At 31.3% G+C, this 19,441-nt stretch overlaps 1 protein-coding gene across 5 annotated transcripts in view; it reads left to right on the plus strand.

Annotated features, from left to right (window-relative positions):
* The window catches only part of LOC105214294 (diacylglycerol kinase theta), a 29,264-nt gene extending 11,455 nt beyond the window's left edge, over positions 1-17,809 (plus strand). Inside the window, exons 8-19 of one of the 5 annotated variants that reach the window (XM_054225135.1) lie at positions 46-1,671; positions 5,431-5,640; positions 5,708-5,844; positions 5,930-6,219; positions 6,283-6,604; positions 8,262-8,491; positions 8,558-8,706; positions 8,793-9,062; positions 10,783-11,071; positions 11,128-11,284; positions 11,427-11,534; positions 12,724-14,718. In XM_054225135.1, the coding sequence (XP_054081110.1) occupies positions 46-1,671; positions 5,431-5,640; positions 5,708-5,844; positions 5,930-6,219; positions 6,283-6,604; positions 8,262-8,491; positions 8,558-8,706; positions 8,793-9,062; positions 10,783-11,071; positions 11,128-11,284; positions 11,427-11,534; positions 12,724-12,939 (4,004 nt within the window). In that variant the 3' untranslated portion in view covers positions 12,940-14,718. Of the gene's footprint in view, positions 1-45; positions 1,672-5,430; positions 5,641-5,707; positions 5,845-5,929; positions 6,220-6,282; positions 6,605-8,261; positions 8,492-8,557; positions 8,707-8,792; positions 9,063-10,782; positions 11,072-11,127; positions 11,285-11,426; positions 11,535-12,723 lie in introns of all 5 variants that reach the window. The other 4 variants (XM_054225136.1, XM_054225137.1, XM_054225138.1 and 1 more) reach the window with 4 other exon arrangements.
* Positions 17,810-19,441: the final 1,632 nt, after the last annotated feature.

Below are 19,441 nucleotides of genomic sequence, written 5' to 3' on the forward strand. Positions count from 1 at the left end.
ATTTCCCTTTTTGAAAATCACTAAAAAACACCTTCAAAACCATAGCTGATTTGGGAACGATAGAGTGCCCATCAAATTCTACTACCGTTAAGTGCATGACAGCCAATGAAGGCTCAATGGCAGATGTTATGAATGAAATAAACAAAGCTCCTGAACTAAGCTTAAAAGAAATTTTGTTTATCGAAAGACAACGTCGTAAGAAATCAAAAGAAAGATTTCTACTATCATCATCGACATCATCAATATCCGCCACACCAACACCATCTTTATCTTTACTTACACTCCCAGTAGTTGAGAAAACAGCTATAAATGCAGAGAACAAAGAAGATGATCAATATAAGTCCATGAGTATTCCTGTACATTTGAGTGAGGATTGTGCTGTAAAGATTGCCAGCGGAACACCATTGAATCCAAATTTGATATGCAATATTCAAAGGTCTTCATCTACATCCTCTTCACTCCATTTATTATATACGAATTTATCGCGCCGCATGCATCCAGTTTCGCGAAAACATTTATCATCAAATACCGAAGATGAGGAAGAGAATATCAATTTTTGCGATGTAAATAATAGTGAAGTTAGTGGTGAATATCATAACCGTAACATTAAACGGCTAGAATGTAGAGAACATGGAATCGGGGGAAACACTTTACGACGACAATGTCCGAGTCATTATGAAACTTCTGATACGGGAGATTATTTGACAACTGCGAACGACATTGAATATGACTCTAACGTAAATCAGAATAGTAATTTAAGCTATAATAGTAGTAAAATTAATATATCAGTAGAAAATCGTTATAAATTAGATGAAAAACTGGAAAATGCTCAAAATGTAATATTAACTGCATGTGCACTCAATGCATGTCAAACAATCAACACACCAACACTAGCTACGCAAGCGGCAATGACTACAAAAGTTGACAACAGCAATGCACATGAAAAATTTTCCAAGACTGCTGCTTTGTTAAAAGCGAAAACTTACAACCTCAACCCATTGAAGGGTGTCCCGAACAAAGGCGGCTCCCTCAGCTGCTCGCCTAATTCCAGCGATTGTTCGTCACATTCGCCTATGCCGGAGAGTTCTTTAAAAATGGATCTTTCGGCAGTGAATCGTAGTAAATCATTCCAGGAGCCTGGCGTCAAACAATATACACGTAAAAAAAACTACACACGACTTTTTCGACGCCGCTCGAAAAAACGTGCTCATGAATTGGTGCCAATAGGCACTAAAACATCTAAGAGTGCTTTCAGTTTAGATACTACAAGACAAAATATAGAAATTACCATACAGGATGAATATGGAAATTATCAACCATATAATGATGACTATTTGAGTTTAAAAGATGTGCGCAGTGGACTTGGCCGAAGCGGATATACTGACGATGATGACGATTACGAGGAGGAGTTCGATGATGAGAAATCAGAATATCAAACGCCAGCGTATGGTAGTGAGGCCAGCAGTCCTATTAACTTTCATCGACATATAGATGTTCAGCCATATGGCTTTACGAGTGACGACGCCACAGCAGGTGATATAAGTGATGGTGGTAGTAGTCGCAGTCGATCGCGCGTTAGTGACAACGAAGAACATGTATTCGGACGGTTGCTGCGGCGAATGCAGTGCATATCGCTTGGGTGGCGGAAGCATCGTTACTACAAACGCAGAGGTGATTAATGTATCCTGTTGTTTTCAATATTGGTATTTTCTTAAACATTGCCTTATTAACTTTCATTTTTTTCTCTTTTACCAATACTTCTTCGTTATACTAATTGAAGTTTATTAATTATAAAATTATTTGTGATAGAAATTATTAATGATTAGCAAGGTTAAAACCGAAGCATATGCATGAAATTTTAGCTAGATGTGACATTTGGTCATTATCGGATCACATTCGTAAAAAGTTTATTGGTACCTCAGTAATTACGTATTTTTTTTTACTTTCAAAGAAGACAAGTACGTATGTACGTATTGCCATGCTCCGAATTGCAAAACTAATTAATTCTTTATTACTGCTTTTATTTTTAATATGTTGACCCTAAAAATGTAAAACAATAAGAACAATAAATACATGCATACGTATGTACATTTGCACGTACTTATTATTGACTTCATTGTATACAGAACATCCGAAATTTATTTAATAATGCACTAATATATTTAATAAAACCATACCAAATCGTACCTCCCTACATATAATAGTAAGAGATATAATAACATCATTTACATGAATAGTGTCAAAACTCAAAAAACACGATTTTTTAGTTAAGTATGAGGGATATGTTAATATATATTTCGGCTACATTAACTCCCCCTAAACGAAGTGGACGAAAAGAGCAAAGAAGGGCTAAGTTCGGGTGTAACCGAACATTTTAAACTATCGCAAATCATTTATTCAATTCTATTAAGATAACAAACAATTTGACCCAAATATTCGACATAAAGTTCAATAACGAAAATCATTATATAAATATAGTATATGAGGAATGCGGTAATTTCTGAACCGATTTTAGTCACATGTACGGTATAAATCTCACTGTAAATTTTAAAATTCTAATAATTGTTGTTGCTAAATATGTTGTAGGCGTGGTTGTGAAGATGAGCGATATTTCACTACCGGTGATTTTTTCACTGTGATTGAAAAATCGCATATAGCAACTGCGATCAATTTTTGTAAATAGTAGTGATTTACAATCGCAATGGAAGTTCAATCACTGTAGCTATAGAGAAGTTCAGTGCTTTTGTTCGATCGCAGTACATATTCTAATTCGATCACTGTAGCAATAGCAGTTCGAAAAGTAGCATTCACAGTTCAGTAGCAATAGCAGTTCGCAAAGTAGCAATCACTGTTCAGTAGCAATCACAGTTGAGTAGCAATAGCAGTTCCAAAAGTAGCAATCACAGTTCAGTAGCAATAGCGGTTCGAAAAGTAGCAACCACTGTTCAGTAGCAATCACAGTTGAGTAGCAATAGTAGTTCGAAGAGTAGCAATCACAGTAGGAATTTTAGTTGCGCTTTTGATAATTTTGGGTACGGTGATTACAAAAGCAGTTCAATGTACCCAAAATTTATTAATTAGTTAATTGTGATTACAAAAGTAGGTAAATTTTAGATATTGTTAAAATTAATAAAAATTTAAAAAATAAAAAAATGTGGAGTACAAATTCTCATAAATTCGTTTTTTTTTGTTGCGATCGCAATAGCAATATAAAATCACAATGATTTAAAAATAGCAATCACTGAAATCACAATGATTCAAAAATGACAAATGAGTAGTTCCTGAGATATGATTTTGATCCAAAAGTAGACACGTCATGCCCATTTTCCTTATTTACACAGATCTAAGTACAGCCCTCCTATAAACAGATCTGACGTTTTCGTCAGGTGGGCGTGATATATTGTAACCATTTTCTGTCCATACAATAATGGGTCCAAGAGAATTTTAATTAGTCTGGTTGATATACATGTTATATTGCTTTAGGTGTTTGCGAGATATATATACATACATACATATGTACATAAAAAACCTATAAGAGGCTTACAACTAACCGATATCACAACAAAACGACAATAATTAATGCAACATGTTGCAAGAATATAATTATAGTATTTTTATTTACTTAATATTCTTACTCCTTTGTTTTAAGTTTTTCACCATTTATTACGCACAGTAAATAATACTTGACATTTTAATAAATAACTTAAGAAATGACAACAATAACAGAAAAAGAGTTAGTATATTATTATTACATACTTATTTATATATGGAAGAATGTATGCATATTTCGACTTTTTATTAAAAATCGATTTATTTTTCCCTTCATCTCATATATGGTAAAATAGAAACTCAGTATATAACTTTATACAGTTCCCAAATACTATACGTGCCATATTTACCGATAATACTGATTTCTGTCTCTTCTTTTTTGAAATATTTTTGCGGTAAACATCTAGCAATAACTCAGATCCATTATATTTATACAAATAAAGAGATTATTTAATATTCTAATTTAATACCAGATATATACATAAATAAATGCATAACAACGTTAAACCAAATTCTGAAATATCGAGAAGATAATTTTTATCCAACATGGTTGAATTTTCTCCGCAAAATTTATGAGATTTATAAGTACATACATATTAGTGCAAATAACACACAAACTGATTTTTTCCAAAGTCTGCATGTCTTCATTTGATAAAGTAAAGTCACGTCAAACGGATTCGTCGGTACTAGTTTGAACGAGTTGAGCTTGATATAGAACACATCAAAAGAATCATGTATGTATATATATTGTTATTGAGTAATACTCTGTCTTTCGACAGAAAGTGGTCGACAGACCACCATTGAGGTTGCGACCGAGTTTAGGTGAAGTACATCGGCAAAGAGAGCAAATTTTGTCATTAATAATTCAAATAATTTTTTAAAACTACTTATGTTTTACTAATGCATGCAAATTTTAAAATACAAGGAATTTTAGTGAAGGAAATGATTTATGAAAAGGTTTTGAACAAAACCAGACATACAAATGTATATGAATACACATGCGCCAATCTTAACAAATAAATACATGGATACAATAATTAATAAGTGGAACTTCTCTAACTCCAATCACTATAATCCACAAAAAAACTTCGAGTTAGAGAGACTTCGAGTTATAGAATTTTTATTTAAGCATGCAATTTCTCAAAAAGCTGTAAAATATAGATTTATACAGTTTTATTTATTTCCTTCGTATAAAGTTTTACGTAAATACGTAAAATCATGTATTCTGTAATTTTGTTTGTTGCATTTTGCTATTATTTGGCTCTTGATGTCTGATTCCCCAGACCTTTGCTACATGATTTATGCAAGCCATAAGAATAATATTACATTTTTTTTTCGCCTCTTTACGATATAAAGAGACTCTTTTAAGATTCTGCCTCAATACTAAAAATTTTAATTTTGTATTATGCCCTGGTCGAAAAGTTCGATTTATGGAAGAAAATTTGTATGAAATTTGACTTCTATTGCCAATTCAAGAGTTCGAGTTATGGAGAACTTTGAGTTATATAGATCTTCGAGTTATGGAAGTAAATTTGTATGAAATTTGATTTCTAAACGCTATTGCCAATTCAAAAGTTCGAGTTATAGAGATCTTCGAGTTATAGAAGTCCGAGTTATGGAAGTTCCACTTTATTACGTTTTAGCATAAGTTTACTAACTTAAAAGTATTTGTATGCATATCGCTAATATTTGGTTTTGTGGTTGCAAAGATTTTACAACTAATATACATATATAATAATACAAATAATATTATAAAAATAAAATTATTATTATATTAGAACGAATATACCCATATACATATGTATGTATAATGATCGCATAGTAAGAGGTAACATAAGTTATAACTTTCTTTAATTTTTTTAAATTTAAATTGCTGGATAGCTCGAAGTATATCAGAAGAGTTTAGCAGTGGTGACACGCCACGCCTAAAAGATGATGAATCTGTCATTAAAACTGATACAATGCACGCTAGTGCAGTTAGTGGCGGCAGTGGTGCGTCATCTCACTATCGCCAAGAATCTTCACACAAATCGGATAAATCAGACAAAGATAAAACCAAAAAGGAAAGAGAAAGCGAGGAAAAGGACATTGGTAAGAATGAAAATATGACGAGAGAATAGACAATTTTACTACTTATATTGTTTCATTTATTTAACAGAAATGATTAAAGTTTTCGACGGTAACAACTCATTTAGACGGCAACTATATCGGGTAATTAGTGTACCACGGACGTATACCTTAGAACAATTATTAACAACAGCATTACGCGCATTCCATATTACTCGGGAACCCAGCGTAAGTAAATTATAAAATCATCATTCCGAACATAATATATTGAAATATTATGTAGTAAAAGAATAATTTTCGTGTTTTTCTGTAGGCATTTTACATGACTGACTTGTATGCTGCTTCTGGTATGGAGGACGCCCCATTACAAGATCCAACGCCCGTAATGAACTTGACGCATTTGGAAGGTAAGAGACCAGCAATATATCTAAGGTTTCATGATAAGGACAAAGGATATGTACGCGTTTATCCTGGTAAACTACAATGCTCTCTGGAAGAGCCGTATGTTAATGTTCCTGTTGAAAATACAACCATTATTAAGGATTTGATTCGTGATGCTTTAGATAGATTTGGTTTACAGGATAACCAAATCCAAGATTACAGGTAAAAACTAGTTTAAATCTTAGAATATTTCACTATCATCAAAAATATGTATTATGCTCACAGGTGTTCTGAGGTATTATTAGACCGTGGGGTTACCGAACGGATATTATCATGGAATGAGCGTCCATGGGATATAATGAAGCAACTTGGCAAGGATTCCATCAGACAAATGGAATTAATGCGATTTTATATGCAGCATAAGCAGGATCCGCATGGACCAAATATCGCGTTATTCGTTGGAAATTTACCACCAGGCTTATCACAACGCAACTACGAACAAATTTTGAATAAATATGTTACAGATGAAAATAAATTTACTAGTATTGGACCTATCTACTATGAATATGGCTCAGTGGTACTGTCATTCGAAGACGCTCAAAAGGCGGTAAGTTAGTCGATTCACAAACATGTTATTATACTATAATATTAATTCCCAATATAAGTATTGACATTTTATTCAATTACATTAAGTCTTCAAATAAACAATGTTCTTATATTGTTGAAATTAATTTTTTTTAAATCTGGCTACATTTTGCGTAGATTTAAGAGACGAATTAATTCGGCGATATCTGACGCATATACACGAAATAGGCCAATTAGTTCATGGAGCAAAGCCACCAGTTTGTGTAAGAAATAAAATGAAATGACACGAAAAAAATTATTGGTCAAAAAAAGTTAAAATACGTCAATATTTTTTTATAATATTACGAATGCTTCCAATAGAATAATTTCCCTACCTTGATCTTTAAATACTTTATGAAATCATATTTTCAAACGATATTTACTTCGTTTCAAGATTTGTATGCCCGGTTTCACAGTCAGTGCTTAGGTTGTGCTTAATATAAAACAGAAATATTGCGTTTTACAGTTCATACTTAAGTTCTGCTTAAGTACTGAAAATGGGAGACTTACGCAGTGCTTAAGTAACAGCTGATTTTTGTATTGACTTATTTGTCAAAAAAAATAAAATAAAAATTATTTGCTGAAAAAAATTTTTGGAACTGCTTGCATTCAATGGCGGTTATATGCTTTCCTGCGAGTTGCAATAGGTGCCACCATTCGCTTGCGGTGAAATTCGGTGTCCTTTTATTGTTTTCATCCATTTCCCAGATTCTAAATTTATTCGTCGCAAAGTTATTTTTCATCCACAATAATTTCAATTTGTCAGATGGTATTTGTAAACAAATGTATTTCATTGTGCTGCCATATATCATAATAGAATTTTATAGAAAATAAGCATTGACTGTGAAACGCAAATGACTACTCAGTCAACAACAATGCTTAGCTAAGATTTTATTTGGGCACAACTTAAGTACGAACTGTGAAACCGGGCATTAATGCTTTTAAAGTTATTGATATAAACATTTTATTACACAAACATTTATAATTCCAATAATTGTGCTAACGCGTTGCTTTTTTATAAGTTGATGATAGTAAATAGAATGCACAGAAAACTAATAATTTCACGAGAAACGTTCAAATAAATAATTTCTAATTCACGATTTTAAATCTGAAACTTAGGGTTGTGATCTCCGTATTCAAGGATACTGAGCTACATAATAAACTTGTATACCCCTTTTCACAGTCCTTGTTTAAGTTGTGCCCAAATAAATTGTCAATGCTTATTTTCTGTAAAGCTATACATTTTTTTATGATATTTATGTATGTACATATGTACATAGTAACACAATGGAAAACATATGTTTTACATATGCCATCTATAAATATATGGATAATTATTGATATTTGCAACGAAAATAGATTTATTTGAATAACGAAAATGGATGAAAATAATAAAAAGTCACCGAATTTTACCGCATGCGAGTCGGGGCACCTGCAAATTATAATTTTGAAAAATTTGCTTTGCGGATTGCCACTATAAAGTTTAGATGTTTTATATTTTAGTTTATATGCATTATTAATAGTTTTGATTTCATTGAAATATTTTCTATGATTGCTATTGGGGAACTAATAAATATATAATTAAAAAAATGGAATTGGATGCACATATCCATTTATAATTTAAAATTTGTTTTCATCAGGTTCGAGCCTTCTATAACCTACGTGAAACTATTATAGAAGATAAGAAACTTTTAGTCATGCTATTACCAAATATAGAACCCAGCATGGTACCACCAGATGTACGACCACTACTAGTATTTGTTAATGTTAAGTCAGGCGGTTGTCAAGGGCTTGAACTAATATCAAGTTTTAGGAAGCTTCTGAACCCATACCAGGTATTCGACTTGGATAACGGAGGGCCACTACCGGGGTATGAGAAATAGTATACAAATATTATTTTAATGTCCTTATTAACCTCACATTGACTTTATAATAGATTGTATGTATTTCGGCAAATTGTCAACTACAAAATACTGGTATGTGGCGGCGATGGCACCATCGGATGGGTATTACAATGCTTGGATAATGTGGGACAGGATTCAGAATGCTCAAGTCCGCCTTGTGCCATAGTTCCTTTGGGCACCGGTAAGGAAGCGTAAACAACAATTTTAAATGATATATGTATAAGTATTTCAATTTTTATTATTCATTTAATCTTCAACATCCAATAGGAAATGATTTGGCCCGAGTACTCTGCTGGGGTTCTGGGTATACAGGAGGCGAAGATCCTTTAAATTTGCTCCGTGACGTTATCGAAGCTGAAGATATTCGCTTGGATCGTTGGACGGTTGTATTTCATCCAGAGGACAAGCCGGATGAGTCTGCATTAAAGACGCCCTCAAATACAACGGGTAAGAAGAAGAAGGCTCATCAAGCACATCTATCGCAACAAACAAATCAGCACCATCAATTACCGGCTATAACATCGACTGAAATATCAGGTCATTTGATGTGCCACATTTCACGTTTTTGTAACCGTTATTTATTATTATCATTTCCTTACACTTGTGGCAAGTTGCTGAAAGTAGAATACTTTTGTTCGGTAACATCTGCTTCGAACGCAAACTATGTTTATACCATGCCACATGATCATTAATTTTTAACACTTTTCAAATTGTCATTATACTGTATATATGTAAATATATTTATATATCTGTCATCCTTCTTTTCATCTATGTAAGGAATAATTAACTTGATCTGCAGTTAAATAAGTTTTCATTAAAGTAAATTTAATCAAAATGTTTCAAGAATGTGCGTTTGCTTGATTCGGATCAAAGCAAAACCCACACAGTGATGGAAAAGATTTATTAAATTTATAAGTTTAAATATTATAGCTTTTAATACATAATCACATCAAGAGAGGTAGTCCCATATTCTAAAACATTGATGTAAATGGAATAAACCTTCACCTAATAACGCAAATCATATTTCACAACTCAAAAGTTGTAGATGTTTCTTTATTGTATTAGCATAATACAATAATGTTGAGAGTAATCGTATGCATTACGGCAGCATTCCTATACAACTTTTACACTCACCCACAGTAATTTTGCCTGGGTATATGTCGGGGATGTAGTAGTACACTTATAAATCAAAATGATAGTAAATTATAGTTTGTTTTATTTAAAAACTAATAATTAATAATTTTATTTTGAACATGTCTCTAGAAATTTTGAAATTGGAATTGAAAATCTGATAAAAAGAAAGACTCATCACAAGGCTATATATATTCTTATTTACTTCGTCATTCAATTCCTGTGCTGAATCATTTAAATTTGTGTTTATTACAATCTTTTTTCCGAACTTAATTTCTATATTGTTTTTTTTTGTGCAGATATTTATAATATAATGGAGAAACCCTTGGCATTCTAACCCTGGAACATTACCATCAAAGGAATTAGTCCTGCTTTTTGAAACAGTTTTGGATTGCAGTTTCTTTTTTATACGTAAAATTTCGTATCGTTTTAAAGGATTTTTTTGCTTGCTAAATTGGTTCACATACATATAGTACATTTGCGACACTTATTTATTGCGTCTGTTTGTCAGATGTTAATTTTCCAACAAAACATGGATCAATTGATATTAATTGTAATAATTACTTTTCAAAAATAGCTATATGATGTTTTAGAAATATTATAATTAACAATTAATTTAGCCAAAACCAATTTTATATTTCTACAATTTGCTAGAGGGTCGACAGTTCGATTCTGCGCGATTCTTTCTTATACAAGTATGTGTTCCGTTTATCTATTCTATTCTGTACTAATATATAGGCCTTTGAATATGGTACAGGAACTTATGAATATTATGAAGCGAATTGAAAATCAGAAGCAAAATACAATAATATAGTTGTAACTTTTACAATGCGAAAATTTGCTCTGTTATTCACCAGGCGCCCTTTTCTATTATGAAAAATTATTTAACATTTATTCTTAAAAATTAATTTGAAATATAGTACTGCGTGCGAGAGTAGCTAGTATTTTAAAATTATGATAAAATGGATTTATTTTTGTTATGATGAATAAATAATACTTCTAATAGTGTAGGTTGCATAAATAAGAATACTTTTCTTGGAAGTCACTTCAAAAATAACTTTCTTTTTTATTGTTGATTGTTTGACTTCAATTTGTTAACAGTATATTTGAACTCCCTTTCCTTTAGGTGGTGGCGCCCAAAATGAGGACAACTCACAAATATTCGTTATGAATAATTATTTCGGTATTGGCATTGATGCCGATCTTTGCCTCGATTTTCACAATGCACGCGAAGAGAATCCAAATAAATTCAATTCTCGACTACATAATAAAGGTTATTATGTTAAGATGGGTTTGCGAAAAATTGTTGGTCGAAAAACCGTTAAAGATCTTCATAAAGAATTAAAATTGGAAGTTGATGGCAAAGTCGTTGACCTTCCACCTGTTGAGGGTATTATTATCTTAAATATATTGAGGTAAGTATATGCAAACATAAGTTATATCTATTACTTCTATTTACATCTATTTTTAGCTGGGGTAGCGGCGCAAATCCGTGGGGACCAGATAAGGATGATAATTTTTCTACACCAAATCATTACGATGGAGTATTGGAGATCGTTGGTGTTACAGGTGTTGTACACTTGGGACAAATACAATCCGGTATACGGACGGCAATGAGAATCGCACAGGTTTGTTATATCATTTGCACGCCAACATTTTCAGGTCTAAACTCAAAGACATTTAATTACCATGGAATTACATTTCAAAATTAGATATCTTCATATATTAATATTCTATTAAAAACTTAAATTATTCTCAATTTTTTTACAGGGAGGTCATATCAAAATTCATTTATACTCAGATATGCCAGTACAAGTCGATGGAGAGCCGTGGGTACAAAGCCCTGGCGATGTTGTTGTTTTAAAATCAGCTCTAAAAGTGAGTATACTCATATTTCAATGTCATCATATGTTTTGGCTTCAACTCATTTCATATACATATGTACATACATATATTACATAATTTCTCTTCCTTTAATTAAAATATTTATGCTATATATAACACAAATATATTCGTAGCTGTGCATGAAAAATCTCTATTACTGTATATTGCTTATAAATACGGTATATGCATGTACATATGTGCATAATAAATACGAATTTCCCTACTTTAAACTATGTAATTCTTATGTAATTCAGATTATTTTCTGTTTTGAATTATACTGTAAAAGTTTGTAAAATTTATTAACACTCAATTTATAAAATAATATTCAATGAAGAAATTTTCTTACCTTTATGTATTTTGCATACTTACCCTCATAACCCATCATTCCTGTACTACGTATAGTACTACTACTACTCAGATAAATATTTTGTGCAATAACATAATTAAATAGATCTTGTTGTTTTTGCAATCCACCTAATTTATTTATTTTTTCTTATATTACAAAATACATATAATATAATAATATAATATTTTTATTTATTTATGCTTTGTTTTATAAATATAACAAAATGAAACAAGAAGTGAATGAATGAGAAAAAATACCCCCGAATGTCCTTAGTTGGTAGAATGTATACCCAGACCATGCGGAAGTTACTATATAAAGTATTAAGTAGTCTACAATAAAAATTGTTATTACAAATACTTCCAAAAAGTATTGGAGGTTAACTACTTTTTTTTAATTTCATCATTTATATTAGATTCATTATATAATTTTTTATTTACATTAATTATTTTATTTTGTTTCGTTTGCGTATTTCTCGTAATCGATCAAACTTAATATGCCGACTTTTATAGAATTTTGTGTAGCAATTATTGCATACATATGTACATATATATTTTGTATTTATATTATTTAAATTTTTGGTTTTAATTTTCTTAACTGTTATTCATGTATGTAACTGAAAACTAAGACTGGCATATTTTATTAGGTCAATAAGTATTTAAATGAGTTATATGACACAAACTTGTTAAATATTAATGTTTATATTTACTAAAAACTATTTATAAACAACTCATAATAAACGGGATTGAGTGATTAATTAAAAGTTAAATAAAATGTGTACGATTTTACGTATATCTGGTCTACATCTTCCCATTCCTTCTCTACACATTTCCAATATAGGCCACAATGCTGAAAAAAAGTAGAGGTAAACGCCGCCTTACTGAGCCACATATTTCGCCAGCTGTACTAGCCAGTAGTTTATCAGCGTCAGCAACGGCATCTACTGCAGCATCACAGGCTACCATCCAAATAAATTCCAGTGGAAGCGGTGGTAGCGGACTCGGGCAAGGACCAGAAAATGGCGATCGCGACCGCGCAAATCCAATTGGCACATAGAGATCGCGTCCGTCCGGTCCAAGTTTTTTGTTCTCTTGTTTTCTTTGATTACTAAAAACAACAAAGCTATTTGACAACAAGAAAAATAACAATTAATAAATCAATTAACTAAAAATGGAATAAATTTATATTACAAATTAAAGCATAACTGCTACAAAACGTTCACAGGACAACATGCATTATAAAAATAATTACGTTTGAAATTGAAATAATTTAATTTACGTAATGATACATATTTTTTACTTTATGTAACATTTCCAAAAATTAAATAGTCTATATACATATATATTGCTTAATCAAATACTAATTGTCTGTGTACACCTGACCCCTTGTAAACTGTTACAGAAGAAAAAATTTTGTAACGCACCTCACAATCTACTCACAAATTTACATACCTTGTACCTATGTGAAGCAAAAACTATAAATTCTTCACGAACGAATTCATATAATGCATTCACTTATTCCCTTTAGTTTCTCTTATATAGTATAGTTTCACGGATGTTATTTAACAATATTTGTATTTCTATACATTATTTCATTTACCATACTAAATAAATTCTGCTTGTACACGCTTTGTATACATTTATACTACATCAATTTTTATACAATTATCTCACAACAACTTAATTTGTTATAATTTTTTCCAATGTTTATAATGCAAATAAATGCAAATTTGCTGTTTTGCACTAGTTCTAAATTTTTCAATAGTGCTATTGAAGTAGATAAATATGATTCTATTCCACTTATTTATTCGTATACATACATATGTATATTTTATTGTTATTGAACTGATACCGACTATGCCGAATGCTGTGTAAATGTAATTTAAAACAAAAGCTTTAAAAAATCGCCATTCACCATCAAGAACTATTTACTGCTTAATCTTTACATAAGATAAGAAAAAATCACGTATGTGAATTTAAATACTTCTTGTTTTATAACAGTTATGCATATGATAGATTTTTGTAATCAAACAGTATAACATTTTTTAATTATAACGAATGGAGTTGAATTTATATTTTTTACAAAGTTTTTATCAATAATAATTTAAAGATTAACGGCGCCTATTATTTAAAAATCAATATATATCGAATATGTCATATGCCTGTTTGTTAAATACATTGCTTTATTTATTTATTAAAGGGTGTTCTGCTTTGATAATTGCATTCCTTCTTTTATAATAAATGGACTATAATCAAGTATGAATGTTTTCATATGTATGTGCAGGACTTAGTTAATATTGTTGCTTACTTGTGTTATAATTTCTATTCTCACATAATCATATTACATTTATTTCTACTATTAAACCAATATAGATTTATTTTACTATACAAAGGCTCCTCAAAATTTTTAATCCTCTTTTCATTGTTTGTTTTTCTTTAATAAACTCTCAACATCTCTTTGGAAAATATTCACTTAATTGATACAATATAAAAAAATCGTCATAAACATTTCGGATATCAATATATAATAAAAAAAACTATAATGAACCTAAAACACTTTAAAATCGTTCAATTGTATCTAACTTCTTCGTCGGCGCAACAAAAATCCATATTATTTATAAAAAATTGAACCGGACGGAATCATTATGGATTAAAAAATCATTAAAACAACATAATCTGCATGCATAAGGCCACAATGTTGAAGAAAAACAAAAGCAAAATGAAGCGACGCAACACCGAGCCAACAATGACACTTACCGGAACAGCAACACCACAACTCTCGCTAATGCCCGTTACCGTATTGGCTGCGGCCAGCGACAGTAGCACCGGCGATGCCGATGCTGAGAATACGCCGAACAATACCGATTTCTGAATATGGTACAGTGAGCGATTAATTTAACGTACTAATTAATGGGAGTTTTTTGGAACATATAAAAATGTGCTTGAAAAATATATATTATAGCTTATTTGGATTTTATATTAATATCAATGCATAATAAGAACAAACATTCCAAATATAAAATTTATTCTCTTTGTACTTCCACATTAAAAAAAATTTGTTTATCCACTGAGTTGGAAAAATATATATACTCTACTAAAATAGTTTATAGCGGGAAATACTAAATTAAAAAGATATGTATATGGATAAAACACTACCCCTATAGCTTATTTAAGTTATATACATACCAAAACACACATAAGATCATTTATAAAAGAGACTTTTTAAACATTAAATTTAAAACTTTTTAAAGCAGAAGTGTGAACCATGCATATGCATAAAGTATAATTGTTGGAAATTTTTGCATTATGATTAATAGTACGTTAAATGGAAATCGCTCTCTGATTTGCAATTTATCTTACTTGCTTCAAATGTATGTATATTATAAGGAGCCACTAGCTTCTACACTATTGTGCAAATTATTGAAAGAAAAAAGAAATATATTTTTCCTTTCACATAAAGTGAATGTATATCATTCAATAAACGAAAGCACTTAAGTAAAAATAATATGACCAAGAATATAATAAATGTCAATAGCACACCAATAGCACACGCACGTATGAGCACAATGAGAATCATTGTAAAAGCATTCACCTATATTTGACAAATGTATTAAATGACTTAATTTACTGCATTAAATATCGGAATGAATTTGGTGTATTTTCATATAGACTTTTAGCTTATTTTAAGTTTATTTTTCTCGCAGAGATACATACATATATGTATATATGAATATGTTTTTCCGGCCAGATAATCAAATATTAAAAATCATTTCATATAATCGTAATTCAATTCAAAATAAATTTGTAATAACAGATTTTACATACGTATTATTATTATTTAATCTGCGCAGTGAATGCAACAAATTCACTTCAGGCACGATATTTTAGAAATTTGTAAATATCAAACACTAAATGATGTGATTTACTCAAGTCAGACGAATAGAACTTACATAAGTATATTCATACTCAAGACTACTCTCAAATATGGACATACGTAAAATAAGAGATGAGCAGAAGTAATGAATGCTTTGAATACCCTGTGCAAACTTTCAAGCAATACGTATAGATATTGTTTCTTATTTTCTTGCACAGAGTCACATCAACCCATATTCACATAAAATGAAATCTATCTACACAAATATATTCCAAAAGTTTGTTGTCTGGGAGTCACGAAACTCAGACAACATCATTTCAACATTCATATTCACACTTAAAATACAGTTACGTATACATAAATTAAATTATTAAAAAATTACATAAACATCTGAGCACATGTTAAAAAAGAGATAATATATATAGTAATAAATAAGCAAATATTGCGATAAATCGCCTCCACCTGCTAAGATTAGGGGCTCAGTGAATGTGGTCTAATCAGCCGCTCATTAAAATTTCGTGAATATTGGTCACTGACACACTGCAGACAAAGTCAATTTTTCAATATTTCTTGCAATTTTAACAACTTAAAATTGGGAGATATATTGATAAGTGTATTATCACCAACGATTAACCGCTTTCACAAAAAATCGGCAGCTGCTTGGCGATTTTGAAACAAAAAATCAATATAATTTTTTTAGCTTAATACATAGTCTAAATGAAATATAAAAAACCTCTCTATCTTAAGAAAAGTGAAATAAGTAAAAACTGAATAAATACTTATAAAATATGCAAATATTTAAAGAAATCCAAAACATAAATACCAACAAAATTTGAACTACTAAAACAGAAAAATAAACCAATTAGAAATTGATGTAGTGTGTAGTATTAAGTCATATAACAAATTATAGAAGAACACATTACCCACTTAAAAACATAAATTGACAAAAACCAAATATAACTACATAAACCCATGCATATGTAAGTACATACATATAAGCATATTAAAATGAAAACAGCACTTACTAAATCGTAACAACCACTATGTACGCTAAAAAATGCAATTATATGTATATGTATGTACATACATATGCATAAGTATGTAGTATGTTTAGAAAAGATTCAAAATGGAGAGACGTGAAGTCAGGAATTTGCTGATTTTCATATTTGTAACCTATATACATATGTATATTGCATATAATTTCAAATTTATGAAAACATCCCCTCCGTTATACATATAATTATAAAAATGCATTATTTTAAACTGTAGTAACCTGCTAATACATGATCATAAAAATATAAGCTTTTTGGTTGAATTTGTTTTAAAAAACAAGCATACATTCATACGAGTTAGCATAGATGTACAGATATACGTACTTCATATATCTGAAAGTGTTCGTTATCAAAGGTTCATAGTTACATACATATGTATAGTTATAGTTGTACATTCACCATATGTACTACTAAGATTTATAGTAGGTTGGTTGACCACAAAAGAATATGAATATGAACGCAGATATTTAGAATGCTGTATCTATGTATCTATGTATAAATGTGGACTTACACAAAATATGAGAATGTCATAAAATATGAAAACATCCACCTTATTTCCTTATTTACAGAACAAAAAAAACTTATTTGAGGTACTATATCATATAACTCGTAGACCTGTTTTTAACACATAATAAAATGTACAAGTATTATGGCATGCATGATCATATTGCTAAAATAGAAATTAATTTGTTTTGATATTGTGCCATAATGCATTTTATATAAATTATTCTATCAAAATGTTCTAGAATTGATCACAGACTCTATTACAATAATTACAAAACATAGATAATTGATGGCTATGTATTCTCTAATTAAATGCATGAAATACATATGTATGTATAAAACAACATTGATGGAACTTGAAACACCATGAAAATACTACATGACATCCTAAAAGTCATAGAACAATGCGAATTTGCAAATAGAAAAAAATACAAAACCATAAAACTACAAATAAATGTAACTAATGACAGAACAAATAAATCTTAATGAAATTTCAATCGGCCAATCAAGACACACATATTTAAGAAAAAGTTGGTAAGTAAATGAACTTAAATTATAATAAAAAGCTAAAGCTAAAAGCTGATGCCCAATTCATTCTCAAGTGAGAGATGAATGGCTCCCCAGCCCTCCTCACTCAAATCCCTGCTGAATTCAACCCATTTATATAACACAATAATCAGTTGGTACATGATCGTTTTAAATCTCTATAACATGTTGCACAATAGTGAAAACAAAGTAATTTCACTGAAAACGTGTGTCATATAGATAGCGACTTAACGTAAATGTCTTTACTTTTACTTCAAAATTGTGTTGATAATCTTTTGTACATTATTACAAGTTGTGAAGAAAGTTAAACAAAAATAAAATGGATATATAGACGCTTCAGTTTAGATACAAGGTCGATTAGACATTTATCTGCTCGTTATCTTTGTGCGCTGCTCTCCTGTCAAAAAATTTGCATGTAAAAGTTTATCCAGTTTTGGTTTTGGTTGAACACAAAGACGACGACACGACACGACGTAGCGACTACAAATGTCGCTTTGAAGCCAGCGTCTTGAACATTTTGAAGACGGCAGCGACATATCAAACAACAATTTCATTGTTGCCGTACTGAAACCTTTCACTTCACGAAAATTTACATATTTTGATCAAAGTGAAATTTTTTGTGCAAAATTTGTATAAATACTAGGTCGATTTAGTTGTTTCAATACTTCTGTTGGCAAAATAACGTCATACTTGTCAAAACTTTGAATATTTTTACATTTCACATAATAGTGGCAACCACAGTATGTATGTATGTTATTGGCGTTCAACCATTTAGCCGGTTATAGCCGAATCGATGAGAGCGCGCCACTCTTCTCTTTCCTTCGCAATTAGGCGCCAGTTGGAGATTCCAAGTGTAACCAGGTCGCTCTCCACCTGGTCTCTACAACGGAGTGGAGGCCTTCCCCTTCCTCGGCTTCCTCCGGCGGGTACTGCATCGAAGACTTTCAGGGCTGGAGTGTTTTCGTCCATTCGGACAACATGTGCTGTGCATGCCGCTGTCTTTTTATTCGCTGAACTATGTCAATGTCGTCGTATAACTCGTACAGCTCATCGTTCCATCGTCTGCGGTATTCGCCGTTGCCAATGTTCTGAGGACCATAAATCTTGCGCAAAATTTTCCTCTCGAAAACTCCTAGTGTCGTCTCATCTGATGTTGACATCGTCCAAGCTTCTGCACCATAAAGCAGGACGGGAATGATAAGCGACTTGTAGAGTTTGATTTTGGTTCGTCGAGAGAGGACTTTACTGTTCAATTGCCTACTCAGTCCAAAGTAGCACCTGTTGGCAAGAGTGATTCTGCGCTGGATTTTGAGGCTGACATTGTTGGTTTTGTTGATACTGGTTCCCAGGTATACGAAATTATCTACGACTTCGAAGTTATGACTGTCAACAGTGACGTGGGAGCCAAGACGCGAGTGCGCTGACTGTTTGTTTGATGACAGGAGATATTTCGTCTTGTCCTCATTCACCTCCAGACCCATTCGCTCCGCCTCCTTATCCATGCGGGAAAAAGCAGAACAAACGGCGCGGTTGTTGCTTCCGATGATATCAATATCATCGGCGTACGCCAGGAGCTGTACACT

Source organism: Zeugodacus cucurbitae, chromosome 2 (assembly GCF_028554725.1).
Source record: "Zeugodacus cucurbitae isolate PBARC_wt_2022May chromosome 2, idZeuCucr1.2, whole genome shotgun sequence".
Classification (NCBI taxonomy): Eukaryota; Metazoa; Arthropoda; class Insecta; order Diptera; family Tephritidae; genus Zeugodacus; species Zeugodacus cucurbitae.